Source organism: Rattus norvegicus, chromosome 17 (assembly GCF_021556685.1).
Source record: "Rattus norvegicus strain SHRSP/BbbUtx chromosome 17, alternate assembly SHRSP_T2T, whole genome shotgun sequence".
Lineage (NCBI taxonomy): Eukaryota > Metazoa > Chordata > Mammalia > Rodentia > Muridae > Rattus > Rattus norvegicus.
The window spans coordinates 55,785,652-55,809,319 of record NC_141550.1 but is presented as its reverse complement, the minus strand read 5'-3'; the positions used below and the strand labels follow the sequence as shown (position 1 = coordinate 55,809,319).

At 41.1% G+C, this 23,668-nt stretch overlaps 1 protein-coding gene across 2 annotated transcripts in view; it reads left to right on the top strand.

The window, feature by feature from the left end:
- Window positions 1-23,668, top strand: part of Gli3 (GLI family zinc finger 3) — a 274,470-nt gene that overhangs the window by 234,806 nt on the left and 15,996 nt on the right. For both annotated transcript variants that reach the window (XM_087589731.1, NM_080405.2), the window contains 1 exon segment: window positions 23,227-23,376. In XM_087589731.1, coding sequence (XP_087445857.1) covers window positions 23,227-23,376 — 150 coding nt within the window.

Genomic DNA, 23,668 nt, shown 5'->3' with positions numbered 1-23,668 from the left:
AAAGAAATGCTCTACTCATCTGGCCTGTGGGAAGTGGTGTCTGTCCAGAGCGTGTGTTTCCTGACCTGAACACTGGCAATAAAACCACAGTGTTTAAGTCAGTGGAAGAGATCCTTTCAGAACTTTGGTTCATAGGCAGCCTTGCTCTGGCAAAGAAATATGAAGCATGTTTCTAAGTCACATTCTGCATTCGTGCTGTTTTAGAGAACACAGCTTTATAGACACCTGTTGTATAGGAATAAAGGCTATGGAAGTACCAGGGTCATGAGATGCAGACCCTATAACCAGGCATCTCTGCCTGTAAAATAGGTCAACGCTGTGCACATACAAAACACTTTTGGAACATGGAGCAGAAGATATTGCTGAGGAAATTCCAGTGCTCAAAGTAAGGACATAATGTCCAGCTAGACTGCTCTTAGTCACTCATTCTTTCTGAGTTTCTGTTTCACTGTGTATGTCATATGAACCTTACTATCATGTGAAAACAAAGAACATGAGTGCTTTGATTTTTTTTTGTATTCTAGAATGATCCTTGGCTTCTTTCAGCATTACCAATGGTATTCACTTTAATAAAAGTGAACTCTGACAAATCCCCATGTTACAGGCAAACAAGGTGTAAAAGTGTCAGTCTATAAAGTTGGTAAAGCTCCTACTTTTAAAAATGTTGTAAATTTCTTTCTGTATCTAATATTAAAGAAGGAAAACACAGCTGGACTATCCAGATGTCGTGTCTTTATCACTTTCTAGCCCTATAGCCATGAATGCTTTTTTTTAAGAGAAGGGGGGAGGGGGAGGGAGTGTGTGTGTGTTAGGATGATGTTGCATCATATAGGGAAACCTATGTTAGAAAATATTTTTGTGGAGACATAAAAGGAAAATGGTGAAATCACCCCTGCTTACAGCTAAGAATGTAGCAGTATCTCTCCCAGCAATGTCTTTCCTGTTTGAACAAGTGAAGATCACTATTCTGCTGTCCATTGACTACATGGCTGCATGGGCTGGCATTGGAACTCAGAGAAGAGCCGTAAAACATAGAACACTCTTCAGAAAGCTCTGTTCCCTCACCACGCTTGCCACATACAGATGTGTCAGATCACAGCAGAACAAGATGTGGTCTTACTGAGAAGTAAAGCTAATAATATCATATTACCTCCCTCTCAGGATCCCCCCAAGCATGCACAAAATGCAAAAGGCCTACAGTAGAATATTAAAAGAGAGCCTCCAAGGCCCCAAAGCAAGTTGCCTCACCTTTCTTGTACCATATTATATATACATCTTACAAATTATGTCAGCGATTAAAGCATTGTCATGCTGCATTATAAAGTGTTTTTATGTGTAGGATTAGGAAACTGTCTACCACTCTTCCTCTGATTCCTTTTATGTCCTACAGACAAATCCTTTCTCTTAGGTTAGGAATGTAATAAGATAGGTTTTCCTCTCTGGGGTATTGTGTCTGTCTTGCCGTGTTTAAATTGATGCACAAAGCTCTTTGGAGCAAAAGACAGTATTTTCTTTGTATAGAAGCCAGTGGTTGACTAACCCATGGGGGATTCTCTGTGTTGAGGATTTTAAAGATATGGTTTTCACTGGGCAGTGATACTGGTGCTCTGCAAAGTCCCCAGGAGGAGAATTGGCTCTGGTCCTGGGAGTGGAGGTCTTTTTGCTCTATGATCTTGAGGGGAAAACAAATAACCAACAACTTAAAGAAGAAAACATTCAAAGATGTTACCAAGCTCTTTTTAACAGTGATAGTTCAGTAAAGAGAAATTACAATTAATATAAACATATGTATATAGCATTAAAGATACTTAGTTAAAAGGTATTTCCTAAAAACAGCAAATTTATTATTTTTTCTTCAATTTGATGCCTCCTTCCAGACTAACAGAGGGTCAAAGGTCAAAACCACTGTTAACCAAGACTCTTCTTATCTAACCATTATAAGTGCTGATTACTGGTTTTGAACGTTAGTCTGGAGTCTAGGTTCTTGACCTCTCTTCAATATATAATCAGTGTAATGGTGTGTGTGTGTGTGTGTGTGTGTGTGTGTGTGTGTGTGTGTGTCCCTATGTCTTTGTGCATGTATGTGTGTGCGTCTATCTTCTACATGAATATTATATTATTGTGAAGGTTTTTTTAAATATTGTTGCTATTTGTCTTAGTTAGGGTTTCTATTGCTATAAAGAGACTCCATGACCACAACAACTCTTATAAAGGAAAGTACTTCATTGGAGCTGACTTAGAATAACTGAGGGCCGGCAGCCAGGTTTCTACCTTTCTATGATAGAATATTGTCTTGATGACTGTATTGTGTTTGTTCTGTGAGACAAACGAAAAACTGGAGATGGGATTTTGTAACTAATTTTGATTAAAACAAGGATAAAAATATTAAGTCCTATAAGTAGTCAAACAATCGAGTTCAGTTGTCTCATGTCTGGTTTATTTTGTAAACGCACTTATTGTTTTCTGCCCTAGAGAATGTTGTAATTCACCAATATCAAACCAAATTGTACTAATCTTCTGTTTGCATGCAATATGGAGACCATTATGGAAGCCTTCTATATTTTTAATGCATGTGCTTGAAGGGTCAAAGAAAAAAACTTCAGTGAAAGTTTTAGAACATTGAATGCTTTCCTAGCCAAATATTCCTATGAAAATTTGCTTGTAAAAGTAAGTTTTATGGACCATTCTCCAAATTAAAAACATATTTCTAGGAATAAATGGGGATGAAATTCTTACTTTGTTGAGGAAGTAATGGCAAAATAAAACAAAACACAAAGAAGTGACTGCAAAATAGAAGTCACCCAACCTTGGGAATGGTCCTGCTATGTGAGGGTTGACAGTGCCCAGCTCCAGGCAGGCTGCCATGGCAATTCTCCAGGATGACCTACTGCTCCCACAGCCCACAGCCTTCAGTATTTTTTTTCCCAATTTCCAAGTTTCAGCCTTGGCCATTTTCAGCCACAGCGTTCCTACCTACGTAAAGCACTTTACTCTTTTATTTCTCCAATGGAAATTTATATGACTAGCCTCACTTCCTGATTTCTCTTTCTTCAAACACTTTAGTTATGGTGAGGCAAAATTTCCATGACATTAATGAGATTTCTACAAGCAAATTAAAGAGAAAAGTATGCCCTTTGGTCTTTTGTATTTAACAGCACTGCATGGAGAAGGAATCCTGGAGTAAAGCATGAGCCAGAGCAATAGCCAAGGGGCAAGGCAGGGCACCTTCATGCAAGTAACTAGAGTTTTCCCTCCTCCATCTATAGCTTTTGAATTATTTCGAGACAAACTTACTTTAAAACATCAGATACTTTGCTCTCTGCTGCCAGCTCAGCATAGTTCTAACAGTACAGATTGCCACTTCATTGCAAGGCCCTTAACTTCAAATCACGGTAGCATTATCATAGTGGGCAAATATATATTCATTTTAGCATTTTTTCATTAGTATCAAATGAGAATTAAGTAAGGCAACCAAATCGTGTCTTTCTGAACCAAAGATTTTATTCTACGCTTGCAATACTAAACGTAGCTTTTACGGGAAGAGTCTAAGTATATGGCTAATGGAAGCCTTCAGATTGTTGGGAGGAGAACAATCACAAGAAATTGCTTTCCTTCCTGTGGTTTCTGGACCAAGCACACAGCTCTAAGGCAGCACAGATTATAGTACTGAAACTGGGACTGCACTTGCTCCAGTAGCACATCCTTGCATCAACTAACTATCGGGTTTTACTATGTGCTGGATATTGTTCCAGACACCCTTGTTCCTCATTGGGTTATCAGATTATAGAAACACTATACCCCAGTAAATTAGAATGTCCCCCGGAATCTTACACTGAGAGAAAAAAAAGCATAAAGTCTGGGCCATCCAGAAAACAAAGAGTTTTGCAAGTTGTCAGACAACCTTGCTGGAGGGTAAAACAGAACCACTAAAAGGTAAGTGGCAGATAGGACCGTATTCACTAGAGCCTAGTTAAATATGTAGAACTCCGACCTTCTTCCTAAATGTTCATCTCAAGTCAAGACCTGGAGATGGACTCATGGATTACTGGACCTGTTTTCCCTCTTCCCAGGGTGGCTACATGAAATAAGTCTTCTTTGTTCTGCCCTTCACTACTTAATTTGGCTCTTGTAATTGGCTTCCTGACAGCAGGTGGTATATAAGCTGTGGCCCTAAGTCTCATAGCAGTTGGAATACGTCATTTAAACAAAACAGCTAGATCTTGGTTTTTTTTTTTTTTTATAAAATTCACATTCTAGTCAGTGTCAATGGAAGCTGTAATAAGTAATAAGTTCATTGAGTAAATCAAGCTGTAATACGTTACAAGTTATAGAGACCATGGGTAAATAGAGTAAGATTGGACTATATAGTAGAGGAACAGGGCCAGAGTATAAGAAGTCTTGGTAAGAATGTAATGAAAATTTTGAAGTACCCGATGGAGGTCAAATACTCTTGGCTTATCAGCCTATGGAGAGAGCCACCGTTAACTACACTGACTCTGCCTTTTGCCTTTCACGTGCAACGCCTGGTGTGTGAGATCTTCTCTTGCATACAGTCGTCTGAATATTTCAGCTTTGTAGACTATGACAACAGCAAGCTGTATTTTGTAGTCCTCTTGGGAGAAACAGAGATTATCAAATTAGTGACATAAAAGTAGAGGGCCATGATGTTTGTCTGCAGTTCCTTAGTGCCATCCAAAAGGGGGTCACAGAGCAGCTGATGCCTTTCCTTCAACTGTAACATCCTTAAGTCTGTAACACGAAATGCTGTACATTTCCTCTTTGGGACCAGGCAGTGTCTTGTTCTGATGTCTTGTTCTGTACCCCTGGTTGACTTGGAGGTTTTGTTGACCTGACTGGAATGGGATTTACAACTCACCTCTCTCTTTGCTTCCTGAGTGTTGGGACCCCAGGTTTGCACCAATGTGCCAGCCTCACCTTTATCTCCTTTTTCATTTTCTGTTTTTGTATCCACTGTGGTACAGTTTTCCATTGCTGTCCCATTAACTCCCAAGGACAGTATGCATAGATTAAGAATTTTCAAATTTTGTTTTAGGAAGTATTTAAAAAATCCTCTGTAAGTTCTTTAAGGGAGTCAAAGATAAGAAGAGCTTGGAGAGCAGATGTCAGTCTCCAGCTAGTCTTTGGCAGCATGTGGGGGCACCGCTGGGGATCAAATCAATACTTTATGCACAATAAATAAGCTAATTTCTGCCACAGATTCATAGCACTGTCTTCTCTACAGAACTGACCTAAGGGCCTTGCACTGTTACATCCCAAACAGAAGCAGTCTTCTTTAAGTCTGTTGCCTCTCCCATGCCGATATTCTCTCAGAAGTTTCAAAGCTAGAAATTATATCTATATTCTCAAGTTATTCTAGTGTCTCTCAAGCTTAGTGCTATGTCTCCATTAGTAAGGGTGACAGGGCAGCCCCCTGAGCGAGTTATAGCTTTGACATTACTCAGTTCCTCAGTGACACTGTTGGGGGTAACCTTTTTAAAAAATACAACTTATAGCAGCTCTTGGTTGCTGCGGCTGAAGAGACAGCTCAGCAGTTAAGAGAGTTCATGCTGTTCTTGAGGAGGATCTGAGTTTGGGTTCCCAAGACATAATATCAAGCTCACAAACACATGTAATTTCAGAGCTAGGGGATCTAATGTTCTGTTCTGGCCTCCATGGCTACCTGCTCATGCATGGCATATACACAGAGACAGATATACAGATAAATGAAAAGAAATCTTTTTAAAAAAATACTTCTTTACCTGGGACTTGAGTGTCCTAGAGTTCCCATCATCTCTCATAGCTTCCCCTATTCTACCTCAGTAGCACACACATGCACACTCAGATGCACACTCACAGGCAGTACACTTGACATCACTTCCCAGTATACTCGGTGCTCTTTTTGACCTTGAGTCTCTATCTCTAATCCTTTCTTCTATAAATGTGGTTCACAACCTGTGAGTCTTAATCCCTTTGGGGGGTCACATACAAGATTTCCTAAACATCAGGCATTTACATTATTACAAACAACAGTAGCAAAACTACAGTTAGGAAGTAGCGACGAAATGATTTCATGGTTGGGGGTCACCACAACATGAGAAACTGCATTAAAGGGTCACAGCATTAGGAAGGCTGAGAACCATTGCTCTGTGGTGTGCTTCTCTGTTTGCTGTGGATTCAGTTCAGTTATGTAACCTTCCTTTCTTCCCCCCTGGCTTTGTGTTTCTTTGTTTGTTTATTGTTGTTGTTAGCATATTTCCCACTTTATTTTAATTACTTGTTCCTACACAATTCAAGTATCTTCTCAGACAAAAATGCTTCATTTGTTTTTATTGTCCACAGCGCACAGTTTATACATATAGACCAATGACTAAACTTGGATTCTTCCTGTAAACTTCATGAGAATGGCATAGAAAACTACAGTCTAATTGTGAAATGAAGGTGGCACTTAGAATACTTAAGGAATGCTCTAAGTCCACCAATATATGCAGCACTAACAACTTGAAATATCCAGGAGAAGCACCACTTGTGAGGGTGGCTGGTAAGAAAGATGACTAGAAAAATGCTAAAACGAACACCTCTAGATGGTGGAAAACATATGTGGTATGGTGTCCCATGAGCTCCCCAACTTCTTGATTTAATGGTATGAACCCCAGCAGCCCTTCTCAATGAGCGCACTCATTTCTTGTGGGATGAGGATAGGAAAGAGGGAAGAAGCCTATGGTTCTCAGCAAAGGCTGATTTTTAGACAGCATTCCTGCTTGCACTCAGTAGCCCGTCTCTGAGATGCACTAGACATGTCTTATTTCATCATGCTACATCAGTACTTAGCATGTAACTGTCATGCCTTGAATCAACCTGGAGTTGGTAATAAAAAAACTGAGTCAACACATTGGGAAAGATGGGCAGGTTTCAAATGGACTTCCCTGATTTCATAGCTCCTCCTTTCCTTCCTACCATAGAAATAATAAGAGACTTCTCTGTGTTTCTGTCAGCAGTCACTTCCCACCTCCTGTACACACACACACACTTCTTTAATCTCTCGTTAACTGATGAATGTTGTCCCAGCAATTTATCATGTAAGACTGTTTTAGCAATGTAGTTGACGGGATACTGTCCAGGGGTGCAGTTTGGCGTCTTGGAGTACTTGCTGAGTTTGAATCCCCAGTACTCATTTGAAAAGCCAGTTATTGCTGCATGAGCTTATACCTGCAGAATTGGCATAAACAAGTCGACACCAGGGGCTCACTGGCCAGCCAGCCCTACACAAAGAGAGAGCTTCTGGTTCAGTGGAAGACCCTCTTTCAAAGCAATAGAGAATAAGTGTCCATTGGTTCACTCTTGCCTCCCTCTTCCTTTTTTTCTCCCCCGCCCCCCTCTCTCCCACCTCTCTCATACATGGACACTACTCCCCAAAAGGGAAACATTCTTGACTTTTCCTAAACTGTTAGATATAAATTATCCAAATCTCTTTGAAACCTAAATATTTTTAGACCTATTGCAATTTGAACAAATGTTTTTATGATCAGACTCTGATATCAAACATTTAATTTGGTAGGACAGCTCAAGGGCCGGTGGTTATGACACTCAGAATCAAAATTCTGTACTGTAGAGAAAGCCTGGTTTTATGATGCAGTGGAGAAACCATCTGTCCATTAAAAGCCGGATCTCATTATTTTTTTAATTCATGCTTAAATTTCTCATACTCTGTGTTATCCCTCTTACAAGGGGCAGTGCCCATATGCCTAGCTCCATGTGGATTCCTGGGATCATGAAGTAATTAAAGGTTAACATTTTGCTATGTTAGACAGTGAGAATCCTAGATCTTGCATTTCAAAAAGAAATAGTTCGCATTGTTTTTGTAATCAAAGAGGAGGCATAATATATGAATTTTCTCCATTCTTAGAGCTAGTGAGGGAGAGTCAAACACATTAGAATTATAAACCCAAGAAATGCTATTACAAATATTTTATAAGTTTCCAACTTTTAAAATTTTAAAACAAAATAAAAATTATTTCAATAGATGAAGCTATACAGAAGCCATATATTAAAAAAAAAATCCAGTCACCTTCCCTGTTGCTGAAGAAACCCACATTGTGCGGGGTGGTTTTGGTGCCCTTGGACACTGTCATGCTTCTGAAAATCTGATCTCGGTATACCCACAGTGTCCTAGTTTGGGTAATGTTTCCTAGACATGCTGGATTTCTGGGCATGATCCATAAAAGTGCATGATAAATTATTTCAGTCTCTGGGAGAGGCCAGATTTTATGTCCATTTTGCTGGCTACTTTTAGTCTCATGGAGCAGTGCTGAGAAGGAGCTGGGGAGCAGGAGGGCAGCCGTTCTTGAACCTGTAGTACAGATGTAGAACAGGGTGCAAACCATACATCTGCTGAGTTTGTTCACCGTGGAGAGATGAAATAGATGGGCCTCTTTGAAAATGGATTTTCTAAATTATTTATTATTTACATGGTGACACAATTAATCCCACCTCCTTCCTCTGGGTATAGCATTCTTTTCCATCTTATCTGCAGAATCCAAGAATCCTAATCAATCCTTTAAAGCTGAGCCCTGGCTGCCTTTGTTTTGGGTAGTTAAGCCCATACTACTTTTGCGTTAAGAATTTGGGGTCTTGTCATCTTTGTGATAGCAAAGTAAGAGACTAGGGTGTTAAGTAGGTACCTGTACCCAGGACCTTGCAGAAATAGATAATACCTTGTTGGCATTTGAATATTGGTCCTTCCAGAATAGAAACTGAAAGTTATTTTCAACTATTGTTATTTGTTGTTTTGTGTTACATTCTCACTGTGTAACCCAAGATGACCTCAAACTTCCAATCCTCCTGCTTCAGCCTTCCTGGAGCTGGAATTACAGTTTCTTTCCTCCATGAAAATTAAAATTTCATGTAAAATAATCTCCTTATTAAACTGAAAGCAAAACCTTGCATGACAAGAGAGCAGTAAGTATATTTAGGTAACTCAGCAAGGGGTTCACAGCCTTAGAAGGGTCCCTCAGTGGACTGTCAGGAGAGGTGCTCTTTGCCAACTGTTATTAAAATGCCAGCATTAGTAGTGAGGCTTTTGTTGTTTATGGGTGGATTATTTTGTTGTTTCTTTTACATTACATGTGTTTGAGGGTTTTTTTTTGTTTTGTTTTGTTTGTTTGTTTGATTTTTCTTAAAACTATCATTTTTGGGGGACCTGGCAGCCTGCTAATCAGAAGGCTGATGGAGGAAAATCATAAATCAAAGAGTAGCCCTGGCAACCCAGCAGGAACCAGAGGGGTTGCTGGTTTTGGTTTTGATTTTGGTTTAGGCTTAAGAGGAGGTCCAACATGATGAGTGAGTACTTGTGTACCATATGTGAGGCTTTCCTCCAGTCTGTCTCCATTAATATTAATTAATTAATTAATTAATTAAACTCCAAATTTTGGGTTTTCTTTTTTTTAATTTAGTTACTGTTCATTTCTTACATACTGCCTTGGAAAAATGGAGTAGCACAGTAAGAAAACCCAGGAAATATCATATATTGTATGGTCTTTTTCCTTGATTTGTATGCATAATTTTTTGGATATTTTTTATTTACATTTCAAATGTTATTCCCTTTCCCGGTTTCCCATCTATAAGCCCCCTATCCCATCCCTAGCCCCCTCTTCTCTAAGGGTGTTCGCCCTCCCCAAATATCCCCCTTCCTGCCTCCCCACCCTAACATTCCCCTAAACTGGGAAGTCCAGCCTTGGCAGGATGAAGGGCTTCTCCTCCCATTGGTGCCCAACAATGCCATCCTTTGCTACATACGCAGCTGGACCCATGGGTCTGTCCATGTGTAGATTTAGGGTAGTGGTTTACTCCCTGGGAGCTCTTGTTTGTTGGTATTATGGTTCTTATGGGGTTGCAAGCCCCTTCAGCTCCTTCAATCCTTTCTCTAATTTCTCCAATGGGGACCCTATTTTCAGTTCAACGGTTTGCTGATAGCATTCATCTCTGTATTTGTCAAGCTCTGACTGAGCCTCTCAGGAGACTTCTGTATCAGGCTCCTGTCAGCATGCACTTCTTGGATTTATCAATATTGTCTAGTTTTGGTGTCTCTCTCTCTCTCTCTCTCTCTCTCTCTCTCTCTCTCTCTCTCTCTCTCTCTCTCTCTCTCTCTTCCTCCCTTCCTCCCTCCCTCCGTGTGTGTGTGTGTGTGTGTGTGTGTGTATGCTGGATCCCCAGGTATGGAAGGCTCCGAATGCCATTCCTTCCGTCTCTGCTCCAAATCTTGCCTCCATATCCCCTCCTATGAATATTTTTGTCCCCCCTTGTAAGGACTGAAGGATCTGCACTTTGGTTGCCCTTCTTCTTGAGCTTCATGGGGTCTGTGGATTGTATCTTTGGTACTTTGAGCTCTTGGCCTAATAGCCACATATCAGTGAGTATATACTGTGTGTGTGTGTGTGTGTGTGTGTGTGTGAGAGAGAGAGAGAGAGAGAGAGAGAGAGAGAGAGTGTGTGTGTGTGTGTGTGTGTGTGTGTGGTTTTTTGGGCTTTTTTTGGTTTGTTTTGTTTGTGATTGTGTTTTGTGAGTGAGGACTCAGAAGGATATTTTCTAGTTCTATCCATTTGCTTATGAATTTCATGAAGTCAGTGTTTTTAATAGCTGAGTAGCAATCCATTGTGTGGATGTACCACATTTTGTGTATCCATTTCTCTGTTGAAGGGCATCTGGGTTCTTTCCAGCTTCTGGCTATTATAAATTAGGCTGCTATGAACACAGTGGAGCATGTGTCTGTTGTATGTTGGAACATATTTGGGTATATGCCCAGGAGTGGATAGCTGGGTCCTGAGGTAGTGCAATGTCCAATTTTCTGAGGAACCTCCAGACTGATTTCTAGAGTGGTTGTACCAGCTTGCAGTCTCACCAGCAGGGTGGAGTGTTCCTCTTTTTCCAAATCCTCACCAGCATCTGTTGTCACCTGAGTTTTTGATCTTAGCCATTCTGACTCATGTAAGATAGAAACTCAGGGTTGTTTTGATTTGCATTTCCCCGATGACATTTCTTTAGATACTTCTCAGCCATTCAATATTCCTCAGCTGAGAATTTTTTGTTTAGCTCTATATCCCATATTATAATAGGGTTATTTGGGTCTCTGGAGTCTAACTTCTTGAGTTCTTTGTATATATTGGATATTAGCCCTCTATGAGATGTAGGATTGATAAAGATCTTTCCCAATCTACATATAGGATTGTTGTTTTGTCCTAATGACAGTGTCCTTGGCCTAACAGGAGCTTTGCAGTTTTGTGAGGTACATTTGTTGATTCAGCATAAGCCATCGGTGTTTTGTTCAGGTAATTTTCCCCACTTCTCACGTGTTCAAGGCTCTTTCCCACTTTTTCTTGTATTAGTTTGAGTGTATCTGGTTTAATGTAGAGGTCCTTGATCCACTTGGACTTAAGCTTTGTACAGGGCTATAAGAATGGGTTGATTTGCATTCTTCTACATGCTGACCTTCAGTTGAACCAGCACCATTTGCTGAAAATGCTATCTTTTTGCCACTGGAAGGTTTTAGCTCCTTTGTCAAAGACCAAGTGATCATAGATGTGTGGGTTCATTTCTGGGTATCAATTCTATTCCATTGATCTACCTGCCTATCTCTGTACCAGTACCATACAGTTTTTATCACTATTGCTCTGTAATACAGTTTGAGGTGAGGGAGGGTGATTTCCCCCAGAATTTCTTTTGTAGTTGAGGATCATTTGGATTGTCCTGGCTTTTTTGTTACTCCAAATGAATTTGCAAATTGCTCTTTCTAACTATATGAAGGATTGTGTTAGATGTTTATGGAGATTGCGTTGAATCTGTTGATTGCTTTTGGCAAAATGGCCATTTTTACTACATTAATCCTGCCAATATATGAGTATGGGAGATCTTTCCATCTCCTGAGATCTTCTTCAATGACTTGAAGTTCTTGTCATACAGGTCTTTCACTTGCTTGGTTAGAGTCACGCCAAGGTATTTTATGTTACTTGGGACTATTGTGAAAAGTGTCATTTCCTTAATTTCTTTCTCAGCCTGTTTATTGTATGAGTAGAGGATGGCTACTGATTTGTTTTGAGTTAATTTTATACCCAACCAGTTTGCTGAAGTAGTTTATCAGGTTTGGTAGTTCTCTGGTGGACCTTTGGGGGTCACTTAAGTATACTATCATATCATCTGCAAATACTGATAGTTTGACTGCTTCCTTTCCAATTCCCTTTGACCTCCTTTTGTTGTCTGATTGCTCTGGTTAGAACTTCAAATACTATACTGAATAAGTAGGGAGAGAGTGGGCAGCCTTGTCTAGTATGTGATTTTTATTGGGATTGCTTCTCTCCATTTAGTTTGATGTTGGCTACTGGTTTGCTGTATATGGCTTTTACTGTGTTTAGGTATGGGCCTTGAAATCCTGAGTTTTCCAGGACTTTTATCATGAAGGAGTGTTGAATTTTGTCAAATGCTTTTTCAGCGTCTACTGAAATGATCATGTGGATTTTTTCTTTGAGTTTGTTTACATAGTGGATAGCTGATGGATTTCCATACATTTAACCATCATGGCATCCCTGGGATGAAATCTCCTTCATCATAATGGATGATCAGTTTGATGTGTTCTTGGATTCAGTTTGGGAGAATTTTATTGAGTATTTTTGTGCCCTTGCATTTGAAGCATAGATAATCAGTATTGAGGGTCATCTTGGTGGATTTTTCCTTTGATGAGTATTAAGTGTCCCTCCTTATCTTTTTTGATAACTTTTGGTTGAAAGTCGATTTTATTCGATAATAGAATGGCTACTCCAGCTTCTTTCTTGGGACTATTTGCTGGGGAAATTTTTTCCCAGCTTCTTATCTGAGGTACTGTCTGTCTTTGTCACTGAAGTTTTTTTCCTGTGTGCAGCAAAATGCGGGGTCCTCTTTATGTGTCCAGTCTGTTAGTCTATGTCTTTTTATTAAGGAATTAAGTACAATGATGTTAAGAGATATTAAGGAATAGTAATTGTTGTTTCCTGTTATTTTTGTTGTTAGAGGTAGAATTACGTTTACATGGCTCTCTTCTTTTGGATTCCTTGCAAGATTACTTTCTTGCTTTTTCTAGAGTGTAGTTTCCCTCCTTCTGTTGGAGTTTTCCATCTATTATCCTTTGTAGCCCTGGATTTGTAGAAAGATATTATATAAATTTGGTTTTGTCATGGAATATCTTGGTTTCTCCATCTATGTTAATTGAGAGTTTTGCTGGATATAGTAGCCTGGGCTGGCATTTGTATTCTCTTATGGTCTGGATGACATTAGTCCAGGATCTTCTGTTTTGTTTTGTTTTGTTTTAGTCTCTGCAGAGAAGTCTGATGTAATTCTGATAGGTCTGCCTTTATGTTACTTGACCTTTCTCTCTTATTGCTTTTAATATTCTTTCTTTGTGTTGTGGGTTTCGTGTTTTGACTATTATGTGAGGGGAGGAATTTCTTTCTTTAAAGGCATCTGTCTTTAGGTTAGCAAAGTTTTCTTCTATAATTTTGTTGAAGATATTTACTGGCCCTTTACGTTGGTAGTCTTTGCTCTCTTTTATACCTATTATCCTTAGGTTTGATCTGATTGTGTCCTGGATTTTCTGGATGTTTTGGGTTAGGAGCTTTTTGTGTTTTACATTATCTTTTAGGGTTGTGTCCATGTGTTGGTATCTTCTGCTCCTGAGATTCTCTCTTCTTTCTCTTGTATTCTGTTGGTGATGCTCACATCTATGACTCCTCATCTCTTTCCTAGGTTTTCTATCTCTAGGTTTGTCTCCCGTTATGCTTTCTGTATTGTTTCTATTTCCATTCTTAAATCCTGGATGGTTTTTTCAATTCCTTCACATGTGTGGTTGTGTTTTATTGTAATTCTTTAAGGGATTTTTGTGTTTCCTCTTTAAGGGCTCATTTACCTGTGTTGCACTGTATTTCTTTAAGGGAGTTATTTATGTCCTTCTTAAAGTCCTCTATGATCATCATAAGATGTGATTTTAAATCCAAATCTTGCTTTTCAGGTGTGCTTGGATATTCAGTGTTTGCTTTGTTGGGAGAACTCAGCTCTGATGATGCCAAGTCGTCTTGATTTCTGTTCCTTAGGTTCCTGTGCTTGCCTCTCACCATCAGGTTGTCTCTGATGAACTTGACTTTTGCTGTCTCTAACAGTTGCTTGACCTTCCTGTAAGCCTGTTTGTCAGCACTCTTGTAGAACTGTTTTCTTTCAGCCAGATCTGGGAACAGAGAGCTGCTCCTGTGTTTGTGTGACCTGAAGCCTCCAGGCAGGTCCCTTGGAACAGAAGAGTTGATCTTACCTCTGCTCTCAGGTGTGTGGTCGCTCCTGGCACTGACTTTTGACTCTTGGCTCAGGCAACAAGCAGAAGGGTCCTGCTCCTGACTGTTCCTAGGTTCCTGTGCCCAAAAGGCACTAAATGGGTTCCTCTTGTGTCAGGAATGTGGGCAGAAGTAGTTGTCTTCTCTGAGCTCTCAGGATTGTCCACAGTTCTGAGAGTCCAGCTCTCTCCCCCGTGGGATTTGGGTACAGAGAGCTGTGGAACCGGTTCAGTTCCAGGTGCAGGCATATATCAGAGGGTTCCTGCTGCTGACTGCTCCCATGTTTCTGTATCCAGAGGGCACTAGGCAGGTTCCTCTTGAGCTAGGAATGTGAGCAGAAGTGGTACACTCCCCTGAGCACTCAAGATTGTCCACACTTCTGAGAGTTCAGCTCTCTTCTTCCCAAGATTTAAGTACAGAGAGCTGTGAGAGCGGTCCACCTCCTGGTGTAGGCAGAAACTGGAAGTGTCCTGTCCCAGGTGACTTCTGCCTTTGTGTGTCCTGAGACCGCCAGGCGGGTCACTTGGAATCTAAGAGTTTCTCTCAGGTGTGTAGGTGCTCAAATTTGGGTTTTCTTAAGCTTAAAATAGCTTACCGTTATGTCAGTAACTATTATTCTACACGAATGTAGGCATTATTAGCATGTGAATAGGATAAAGTAGAAAACTTCTATTATACATCACAGGTTGATATATCTTGACAGTTCATGAGCCAAGTTAACAGTAAGCAAGGCCTGGGGCTTCTAAACTCTGAGCACTTCTGGGATCTGGGGTGTAAAGGGAATCAGGTTTTCCTGATCCTACGTTATTTCACATTTCCATCCTAGCTAGCCTGGAGCTGATGTTAGTTTGTGGTGTTTCGATTTGGTTTTGTTAACAACTCAAGTTTAAATTCTTTCCTTTGTTTTTTCCACTTACCTTCACAACCTGAAAGACAAAAGACAGACATACATACATACATACATATATACATACATACATACATAGACAAACAAACCAGTAGCATGATTTCCATGTAGTCCCCAGATTGTTCATATTGAGTCCTTTATGAAATTTACCAGGAAGTACTATTTTCCAAATGCTCCCTTTCAACCCAGCCTACTGGAGAGAGGGGACAGGGGAGGGATGGGTAAAGTTTATACATGGAGCCTTGAACTTATGTGGAGGGTTGCTTGTAAGATCCCATCCATTCTCTACAGGAAAGAAGTCCTCCTCGGAAGGTTACATGCCACCTACTCCTTCTCCTTCTTTTACTTTTTCTGTTTCCCCACACCATCTTCTGATTCCATTACAGAGTGGGTTTAAGTGAGTTTCTTCTCTTCGTGTATAAGTGGGTGATATAATTCACATACTGTATAATTCTCCCATTGAAAGTAGATAGCAATTTAGTATTTTGAATACCTTTCATCACACCGTAGCCTTCAGTTATCCTTCTCTGTTCTCTCCCTGGATCCCACCCACAGGTAACCACCTCTTTTCTCTCTGCATAGATTTCATTAGCCTGGAGGTTATGGAATTACCACACACAGCCTGTGGTCTGCTCCTTGGCTTCACTCACACGGCAGGCCTCCAGTGTTCACCATATACTAACATGTCCCAGAATCTTACTCTTCTTTGTCTAATTTATTTCTACCTGTCAATGATAATGGGTTTTTTGCTTCCATGGAACCTAGGCCCAGCTTACCTCAGTGTTGGTTTTCAGGGAGTGAGGATGGGATTTGTCTTTTAATCCCATTCATTTCCATTCTTAATGCAGAACCCCTCATTCATAGATAATGTCTACCTTGTTAGAGAAATTTACTTTTTTTTTTACCCATAAAAGAAACGATTGTGTTGCTTAATTGTGTCAGACACCTGCCAGTAGAGATTCATTTGTTCATTTTTAACCAACAAGCACAAGTTTCTCAGTCTCACCCTCATGCTTCATGTTCACAGGCCAGAAATTGGAAATTATTTTTATTTTTTGAAGTGTCATTTCTAAGTTCTTCCTGTTTTCCTGTTTGCTTTTATGGCATGTCAGACAGCTACAGATCAGTCAGAAATATTATTAACCAGCTAGAACTGCAGCAGTCTTTCTGTAAAGTCGCAGAGAAGGCCCCTTCCACAGCAAGCTGTAGCTTTTTAAATAATCTGTTTGAAAGATTGACAGGTGCCACGAAAACAATTTAAATTATTTTGTTTATCTGAAATTAAAGTGCATATTGATATATAAGGCCTATTTCAGCCCTGATAGTTTGTGATTTGCACCGTTTTTCTATTTTTGTTTCCTAATGCTTTAAGGAATCCAATCACAATATGTCCCCACCATAATCCATGCCATGACAGTCATGGAACTTCTCAGAACTACTGCTTATCAAGTAATGCCCAAGAAAAGATGTCAGCTCAGTGTAAAGTGGGAGGAATTTGTTTTTCTTTTAGGTAAATCATTTCTATCCCTTTCCCAAATGGCTTTTACTAGGAATTAAACTTTCCTAAAGTCTAGACCACTTTCTCCTTCCCTCCTTTTTACAGATGTTTCTGGGAGCCTAAATCAAAGTAGCCAAAGCGTGAACAGTAGGTAAAACTGGGGAGGGCGGAGTCTGAGAGCTGTAGGCCATGGCTCACCTCCACATGACACACAACTGTGTAGTCCCTTTTCTATCACATGCATAATATGGTGTGTGTGTGTGTGTGTGTGTGTGTGTGTGAGAGAGAGAGAGAGAGAGAGAGAGAGAGAGAATGAGAATATATCACATACATTCGGCTGTATTCTAAGGACCATATTTTTTGCTTTCACATATACCTTGTACTGTGAAAGAGCTGACAGCTCGTATGTGAGCATCTTTAACTTGGTGGGAACACTGTGTTATTTTGGAAACAGGTGGAGACATAAAACTAGCACAGTAAATAAATGAAAAGACAGAGTGGCTGATGTTTGAAGGGTTCAAGGTCTGCGTGTCCCGCGGTTGCTGCTTTTGAGTATGCTTAACAGGGACTTTTCCTGACAGCCTTAGGAGGAATTGCTCCTTACTATCAGGATCCTGCTGACTAGAGAAAACAGGCTTGGGAGGCAGCCAGTGTCTGTCTACTGCTCTGAGTCACCTTGGGCAGTAGGTGGGATGAGGGAATTTCTGCCCATCTCTGAAGAGTGCTGTAACTTCTCCTTTCAGGGAGTTCCTAAGAACTGAGCCTACTTATCTAGAAAGCTGTGCTTTCCAAGTGGAAATTGAATCTTGCCCAAAGAGGGGGGTTGCAGAACAAAAGTGGGACGCACCTCCAAGCTTCACAAACTGATTGAATAGCAGCTTTATGTGAGGCTGTGTGAGCACCCACTGCGGCTGGGCCACATATGTGTTTCAGCTGAAGGTTAGGAAAACTGCCTGCTCTGAACTCACATAATGAAGCAAGAAGAAAAGACTGATTAGCTCAGTGAAGTCCATTGTAGGCCTCCATTCTACTGCTGTTAGTGAAAAGAAAAGCTTCCCTTTCCTTTTCCTTCAGGTCTCTCTTCTGCCCCTCTCCAAGTTTCCTTGGTTCACAATTGGGCCAGAGCTTCCGAAAGAATTCTCTACCCTGAAATAAAGAAGTGCCTTCTGCTCCCCGCATTGACAAGCAAGCTATTGAGTTCTCCTGCCTTTTTCTAGGCTCTCATAGACCAGAGTGAGTGGCAAACATGGAATTATGGCCCTTGGCTCATTCTGCTAAAGACTTGATCACAGTTGGTGAAAATCCGACCTTAGCTTGATCATTATGCTAGTTATGTTAATGTCATCGATTATCATATCCTAAGGCGGATGCAATTCCAACTAGAAGTCCAGTATTTGGACTTAGCTTTTGTTGGGAATGTGCTGGTTCCAGTGACCCCTGTTTATTCAAAAGGGGGCATTTAGAGCAGCTCAGGCACACAGCATTATAATTTAGACCATCTATCTCTTTCTGGATCTTGGGCCTCTGGCAAATTGCATGTCGTAGTGTTGGATTAGTTTGGAATTTAATCATGCATTATTTTCCCTTCAATTAAATTATTTATATATTTGGTTAACATTCTCACTGTTAGGAAGTCAAATTTTCAGAGAAAACCACAAACTCACAGCCATTGAATTTCAGGTCAGCTTCACTTGAAAATCGGTCTGTCCAATGTCAATTGTCTATTCATTGTAGGTTACTCTCAGTGACCTTGGATTCTAGTAAGAGAAATGAGTGCACTTTTGACCTACATGTAGAATGACAGATATATATATATAGCAAAGTGTTTGTGGCTGAACTCCCGCTCTTTCGCTCTTTCTTGGAGACTTTTTTCTTCTAGCAACCTGGTTTTTATTCTTTAGCATGAAAACCTACCTCCATCTACTTGTACTTTTTCATGTTTGAGAGAAGATAACCTGACAAGGTGATAGGATAGGAAGGAAGCCCTGAAATCATTTCAACTGGGACAAGACAGTGATGGGCCTGTAGGTCAGATCCAGACCACTGCCTAGTTTTGTTTTGGTTTTTTTGTTTTGGTTTTGGGTGTGTGTGTGTGTGTGTGTGTGTGTGTGTGTGTGTGTGTGTGTAAGTGTAACATGTTTGTCACTATGATTTAACTAAAGCCCAAGTTGGCAAATAGGCCTGCCCAAATGTTTACTGCTGAGGCCATCAGTGTCTTTTTACCTCCAGAGTGCTCGACTAACCTATAGGCTCAGGGACCAAACAGTTATTTTTAAAGGCAAGTAACTATTTAAAATTTACAACCACCTGAGGCTTAATGATTTCTTAGAATCTTAATTTATAAGTAATTCCTAGATTTAAAGACAAAGATCTCTTGCATGTTAAACACATTTGGATGTCTTACACAGTCATATAGCTACCTCTCTCCTCTTTTTCCTCATGGGACTGACTACCGCATCAGAGAGGCACTGTTCACTTCCCCCTCAGATCGTTGAAGCTCCATGCGTGTGCACATGTAGGCACCCACTCCAGCATCATCTGTGTTTGAATTTAAGAGCAGTCTCAGGAAAATTATACAACACATTAAGACTGCAGTCTACTCTAGGAACTAGTGTTGCAGAATGTGGAGCTTTAGTTGTCCAACGCCAGCCCTTCTCGCTCTTCCTCCTGTAGAGATGACAACTCCGGGGCTGCCTGCTGCTCTGTTCTCCATGCCCCTCTGATGAAACGTGAATGCAGTTGCTGTTCGCTGCTGCTGTGCTCATGCGCTTGCTGTTGGTTCTCCCTGCTTGGAGGTGGCACGATCACATGCAGATTCTTCCAGGCACTTTCAATACCTGGAGAATTCAGCTCCGACATAGGCCAGAGCTTGCCCACCCTGCCACTGTCAGGGGACTGGACAACTGTTACCCTTCCTCTTTCAGTTCTTAGAAAGTACCAGGACCCAGGGTGCCTCTGGAGACCTCTCATGCTAAACTCTTCAGACGCCTCAACAGAACAGAGGAAAAGGAGTCTTTTATTATAGTTCACCCACTGTTGACCCCTCCTCCTCCTGCTCAGGTGTCTCCCTGAGTAGCTCCAGTTACTAAACCCCGATGTCCTCAATGGGGTAGGTGTGCAAGGACCGTGTTGTTTAGGTGTAGCCCCACACAGCCTTATTGTTGGAGATCTGAGGTATGTTGCTTTCTTAGTGAGCCGTGGCCCGACAGCCTGTGCCTGCCGGTCTGAACAGTGTCTCTTTAACACACTGTGAGCTCATGCCTACTCACCAGGCAAAGCAGCAACATTGCCTGAGGCCTGCTAGGTCTACCTGGCAAGTTCTTTCTTGCTGACTGTGGGTATCACCGCCATCCTCACTGGTACCAAGATCTGACTTTCAGTGAGTGCTTCTGTGTCTGCCATAGTCTCCCCTTTTCTCTGCTCTCAGCCTGACCTCTCACATACCTGGTGGGGCTTGGTTTAGCTTTCAGGTTGTGCTTTCAGTGTGGTTTCATTTGAACCAACTCCCGATTCCTGATGTACCACATTGATCTTGGACCCCTGTTACATGCTTTTATGAAACCCATTATTTCCCTTCATAATGCTTATCACAACTGTAATTACACAACAATTTAAGTTATTATCTGTTTTCCTCCAGGAGACTGTAATTTCCTTAGGGCAGAAATTATGTCTGCCTCACTCCCTGTGGCTGTGCCTAATGCAAAAGGCTTACCACACACCATCCTGGAAGGCAAGAGAGGAGAGAACCATTGCCATCATTGGATCCCTTTGCTCTGTCAGGGAAAGAATGGGCGATGCCTAGATATCTTTCAAAGCTTTTTGTGAATTCTTGAGAGTAATTGTATAGTAGTGAAATGCTATACATTAAAGACCATGTAAAGCAAAGTTGTATTAAGATAAACAAGTATGGGGTTGGGGATTTAGCTTAGTGGTAGAGCACTTGCCTAGCAAGCTCAAGGCCCTGGGTTCGGTCCCCAGCTCTAGAAAAAAAAGACAAAAAAAAAAAAAGATAAACAAGTATTCAGGGTGTCTTTTGCTGGCAATATTTTCTTTGCTTAGTAGATCATATGGACTAAAAAGATACTATGTAAGTGCTAGGCACCGCACACAACCTGTGGATGAGTGTGTGACTCTTAGGAGGCTGGTCAGCACAAATAGAATTGTGTTTTCCAATCAGAATCTTTCCTTCTCCCTTTCTCTGTATTTCATCCTCTTCTCTCCATTTTTTCTTCCTTCCTCCCTTTTTCCCCATCATCTTTCCAAGTGTTTTAGGACAAGGGCCAATTTGTTCATTTCCAATAATGGAAAAACTGAAACAGTAGCAACTTTATGGGGTGATTCTATGTACTTATCTCTCTTTATCTCAGAGGAAGTCGTATATGCAGATTTTCTTTCTTAGGTCACATCGGGGACCTTCCTGAGCAATGTCCAGGACGCTGCATGGCAGCCCTGGATTCCCTGTGCTGCACATCTGTTCTCTTTGTGGTTTATGTGCGTAATTGTAATGTCTAGATACTGCTTCCTAGGAATGCTGGTTTAGGATAGGAAGTTCGGGAGCCGGTTCTCCTGTCAGTCACTGTGGTCTGTTGCATATAGTCCCACGTGCTAAGATTCTCTCTGTGTGTGCTGTCACATGCCGCTCAATGTTTGCAGTTCGTCGGGCATTCTGATTGCTGCTTAGAGAGAGGAGAGTAGTGACTTCTTTTCCTTTATCCAGCTCTAACTTCTAGAAACAACACAGAAAATTATTTTTTTTTCATGCAAAATTTTTATCCTCAGGTAATCAGCCACCTAGAAGAGTAATCGAGAAAGCCTATTCTGGTAGCAGAAAATTCCCACTAGGTCCCTAAGCCAGAGTGTTCAGCGGCACACATCAATGCTGTGTCATTACTGCTACAGAGCTCAAGAAAATTTTAATTACTGGATGACTTCTAAGAGCTGTATATCTGTGTATTTGAAAAAGTATACCTGGTAGCCTTAAAATAAGGCAAATCAAGCATAACAGGATTAAAAAAAAGTCCCTGGTAGTCTAGAATTTGACCTTTAAGTAATACACTAAGCTTACTGAAGATGGACTCCGTTGGCTTTGGTACTGTGAGGAAGGGCTTACTGTGAGGTCCAGTCTGGTTTTCATTTGGTAGTGTTCCCACTGCGGCTCTCAGTCCTGGCACTGCAGACATGTGCCGCTGACAATGAAGGCACAGCCACTGCGGTTTTCTGTGGAGCGCTCCCTTGCTCTGCCTCAGGTGTCACTGTAGGCTTTCCATGTGTCCTCGTGGAAGGCACTTCACATGTCATTCTAAAAATAGAGCTGTAACTCACCCCAAAGCCTGGAACTGATGAGGAATTTGAGGAAATCTACCTTCATTTTTTATTTTTAAAAAATTGCCTGGGTGCGAAGAGATGGCTTAATGTAGTACTTCTCAACATGTGGGTCATGACCTCTTGGGGGCAGAATGACCCTTTTACTGCGTCTAAAGGAAAACACAGATATTCACATTATCATTTATAACAGTATCCATATTACAGTTAAGTGACAACGAAAATAATTGTATGGTCGGAGTCACTACAACATGGGTCGCAGCATCAGGAAGATTACGAACCACTGGATTAGTGGTTAAGAGTTTTTTTGCCTAGCAGAGGACACAGATTCTCTGGTTCCCAGCAACAGTGACAGATCACAACAATCCATAACAGGTCCCAGGGACCTGATTTCCCTCTCTGATCTTCACAGACACCGGTCACTCGCCTAGTGAACGCAGATGTATGCAAGCAAAGCAGCCATGCCCTTAAAATAATCTGAGAAAGATTATTAATAATAGGATTGTACAACTTCATGGAAATGAGGGCAGATTCTCTTTCTTAGCACCTAGTTCTCTGGGGTTATTATTCAAGGAGATATTGTTCCAAATCTGAACCAAAGTTGCATTTTCTTGAGCCTTGTTATGGAATTATGGGCGCATGTGAGTTCTGTCTAAGCCCCCACATCCTAGGCGCACACGCGCGCACACACACAGACACACACACACACACACACACACACACACACACACACGAGAGAGAGAGAGAGAGAGAGAGAGAGAGAGAGAGAGCGCAAGCGCACCTGTGGTCCTATACTAAAAACCCCGAGAAAGCAGAGAACTCAGAGCAGCAGGCCTATCTTACACATGCTCTTTGTAGAACTCAGACTTAACCAGTGCTTTTCGGATTTCAGGCTCTAGGTGTTTTGTTGTTATTGCTGTTTCTTCTGGATGCCAAGCCTGTTCCCAATCATATTTCCCACACTGGCTTCACAGTCAGTTAGCAAGAGCAAATGTACTTATAAATGTACGTACTAGAAATGTTTTACAAAATCTATGATGTATTAAAGTTATTCTTGTAATCTTCAAGGCTTAAAATTTGAGCATTTTTTTTCACTTCTCTTTGTTCCTTTGAGAGATGGCTAACACATTTTAATTTAATTTCCTCTTCCTCAACCCCAGCATATCAATAATGACCACATTCATGGAGAAAAGAAGGAGTTTGTGTGCCGCTGGCTTGATTGTTCAAGAGAGCAGAAACCGTTCAAAGCCCAGTACATGTTGGTAGTACATATGAGAAGACACACCGGAGAGAAGCCTCACAAATGTACAGTAAGTACTTACCTGACAGCTTCAGCCCCTCACACTGACAAGCATGACACTTTGCTCTGTAGGTCTTTCCTGTTCTCAAGGGGTTTGAATACTATTGACCCCAGGATCTAAAAGGGTAATGAGGAGAGAGTACTGTTTGTAGAGAGAGTACCTTAATGCTGAGCTTCAAACAGGCCATCTCTGCAGAGCGACAAGCAGGCATAAGTGGCCCCATGAGCTCATGCCTTCTGTGTCTCCCATATTCCTACAGCTCAGCATACTGCAGGCCACTTAAGTTTTTATTTGTACATAC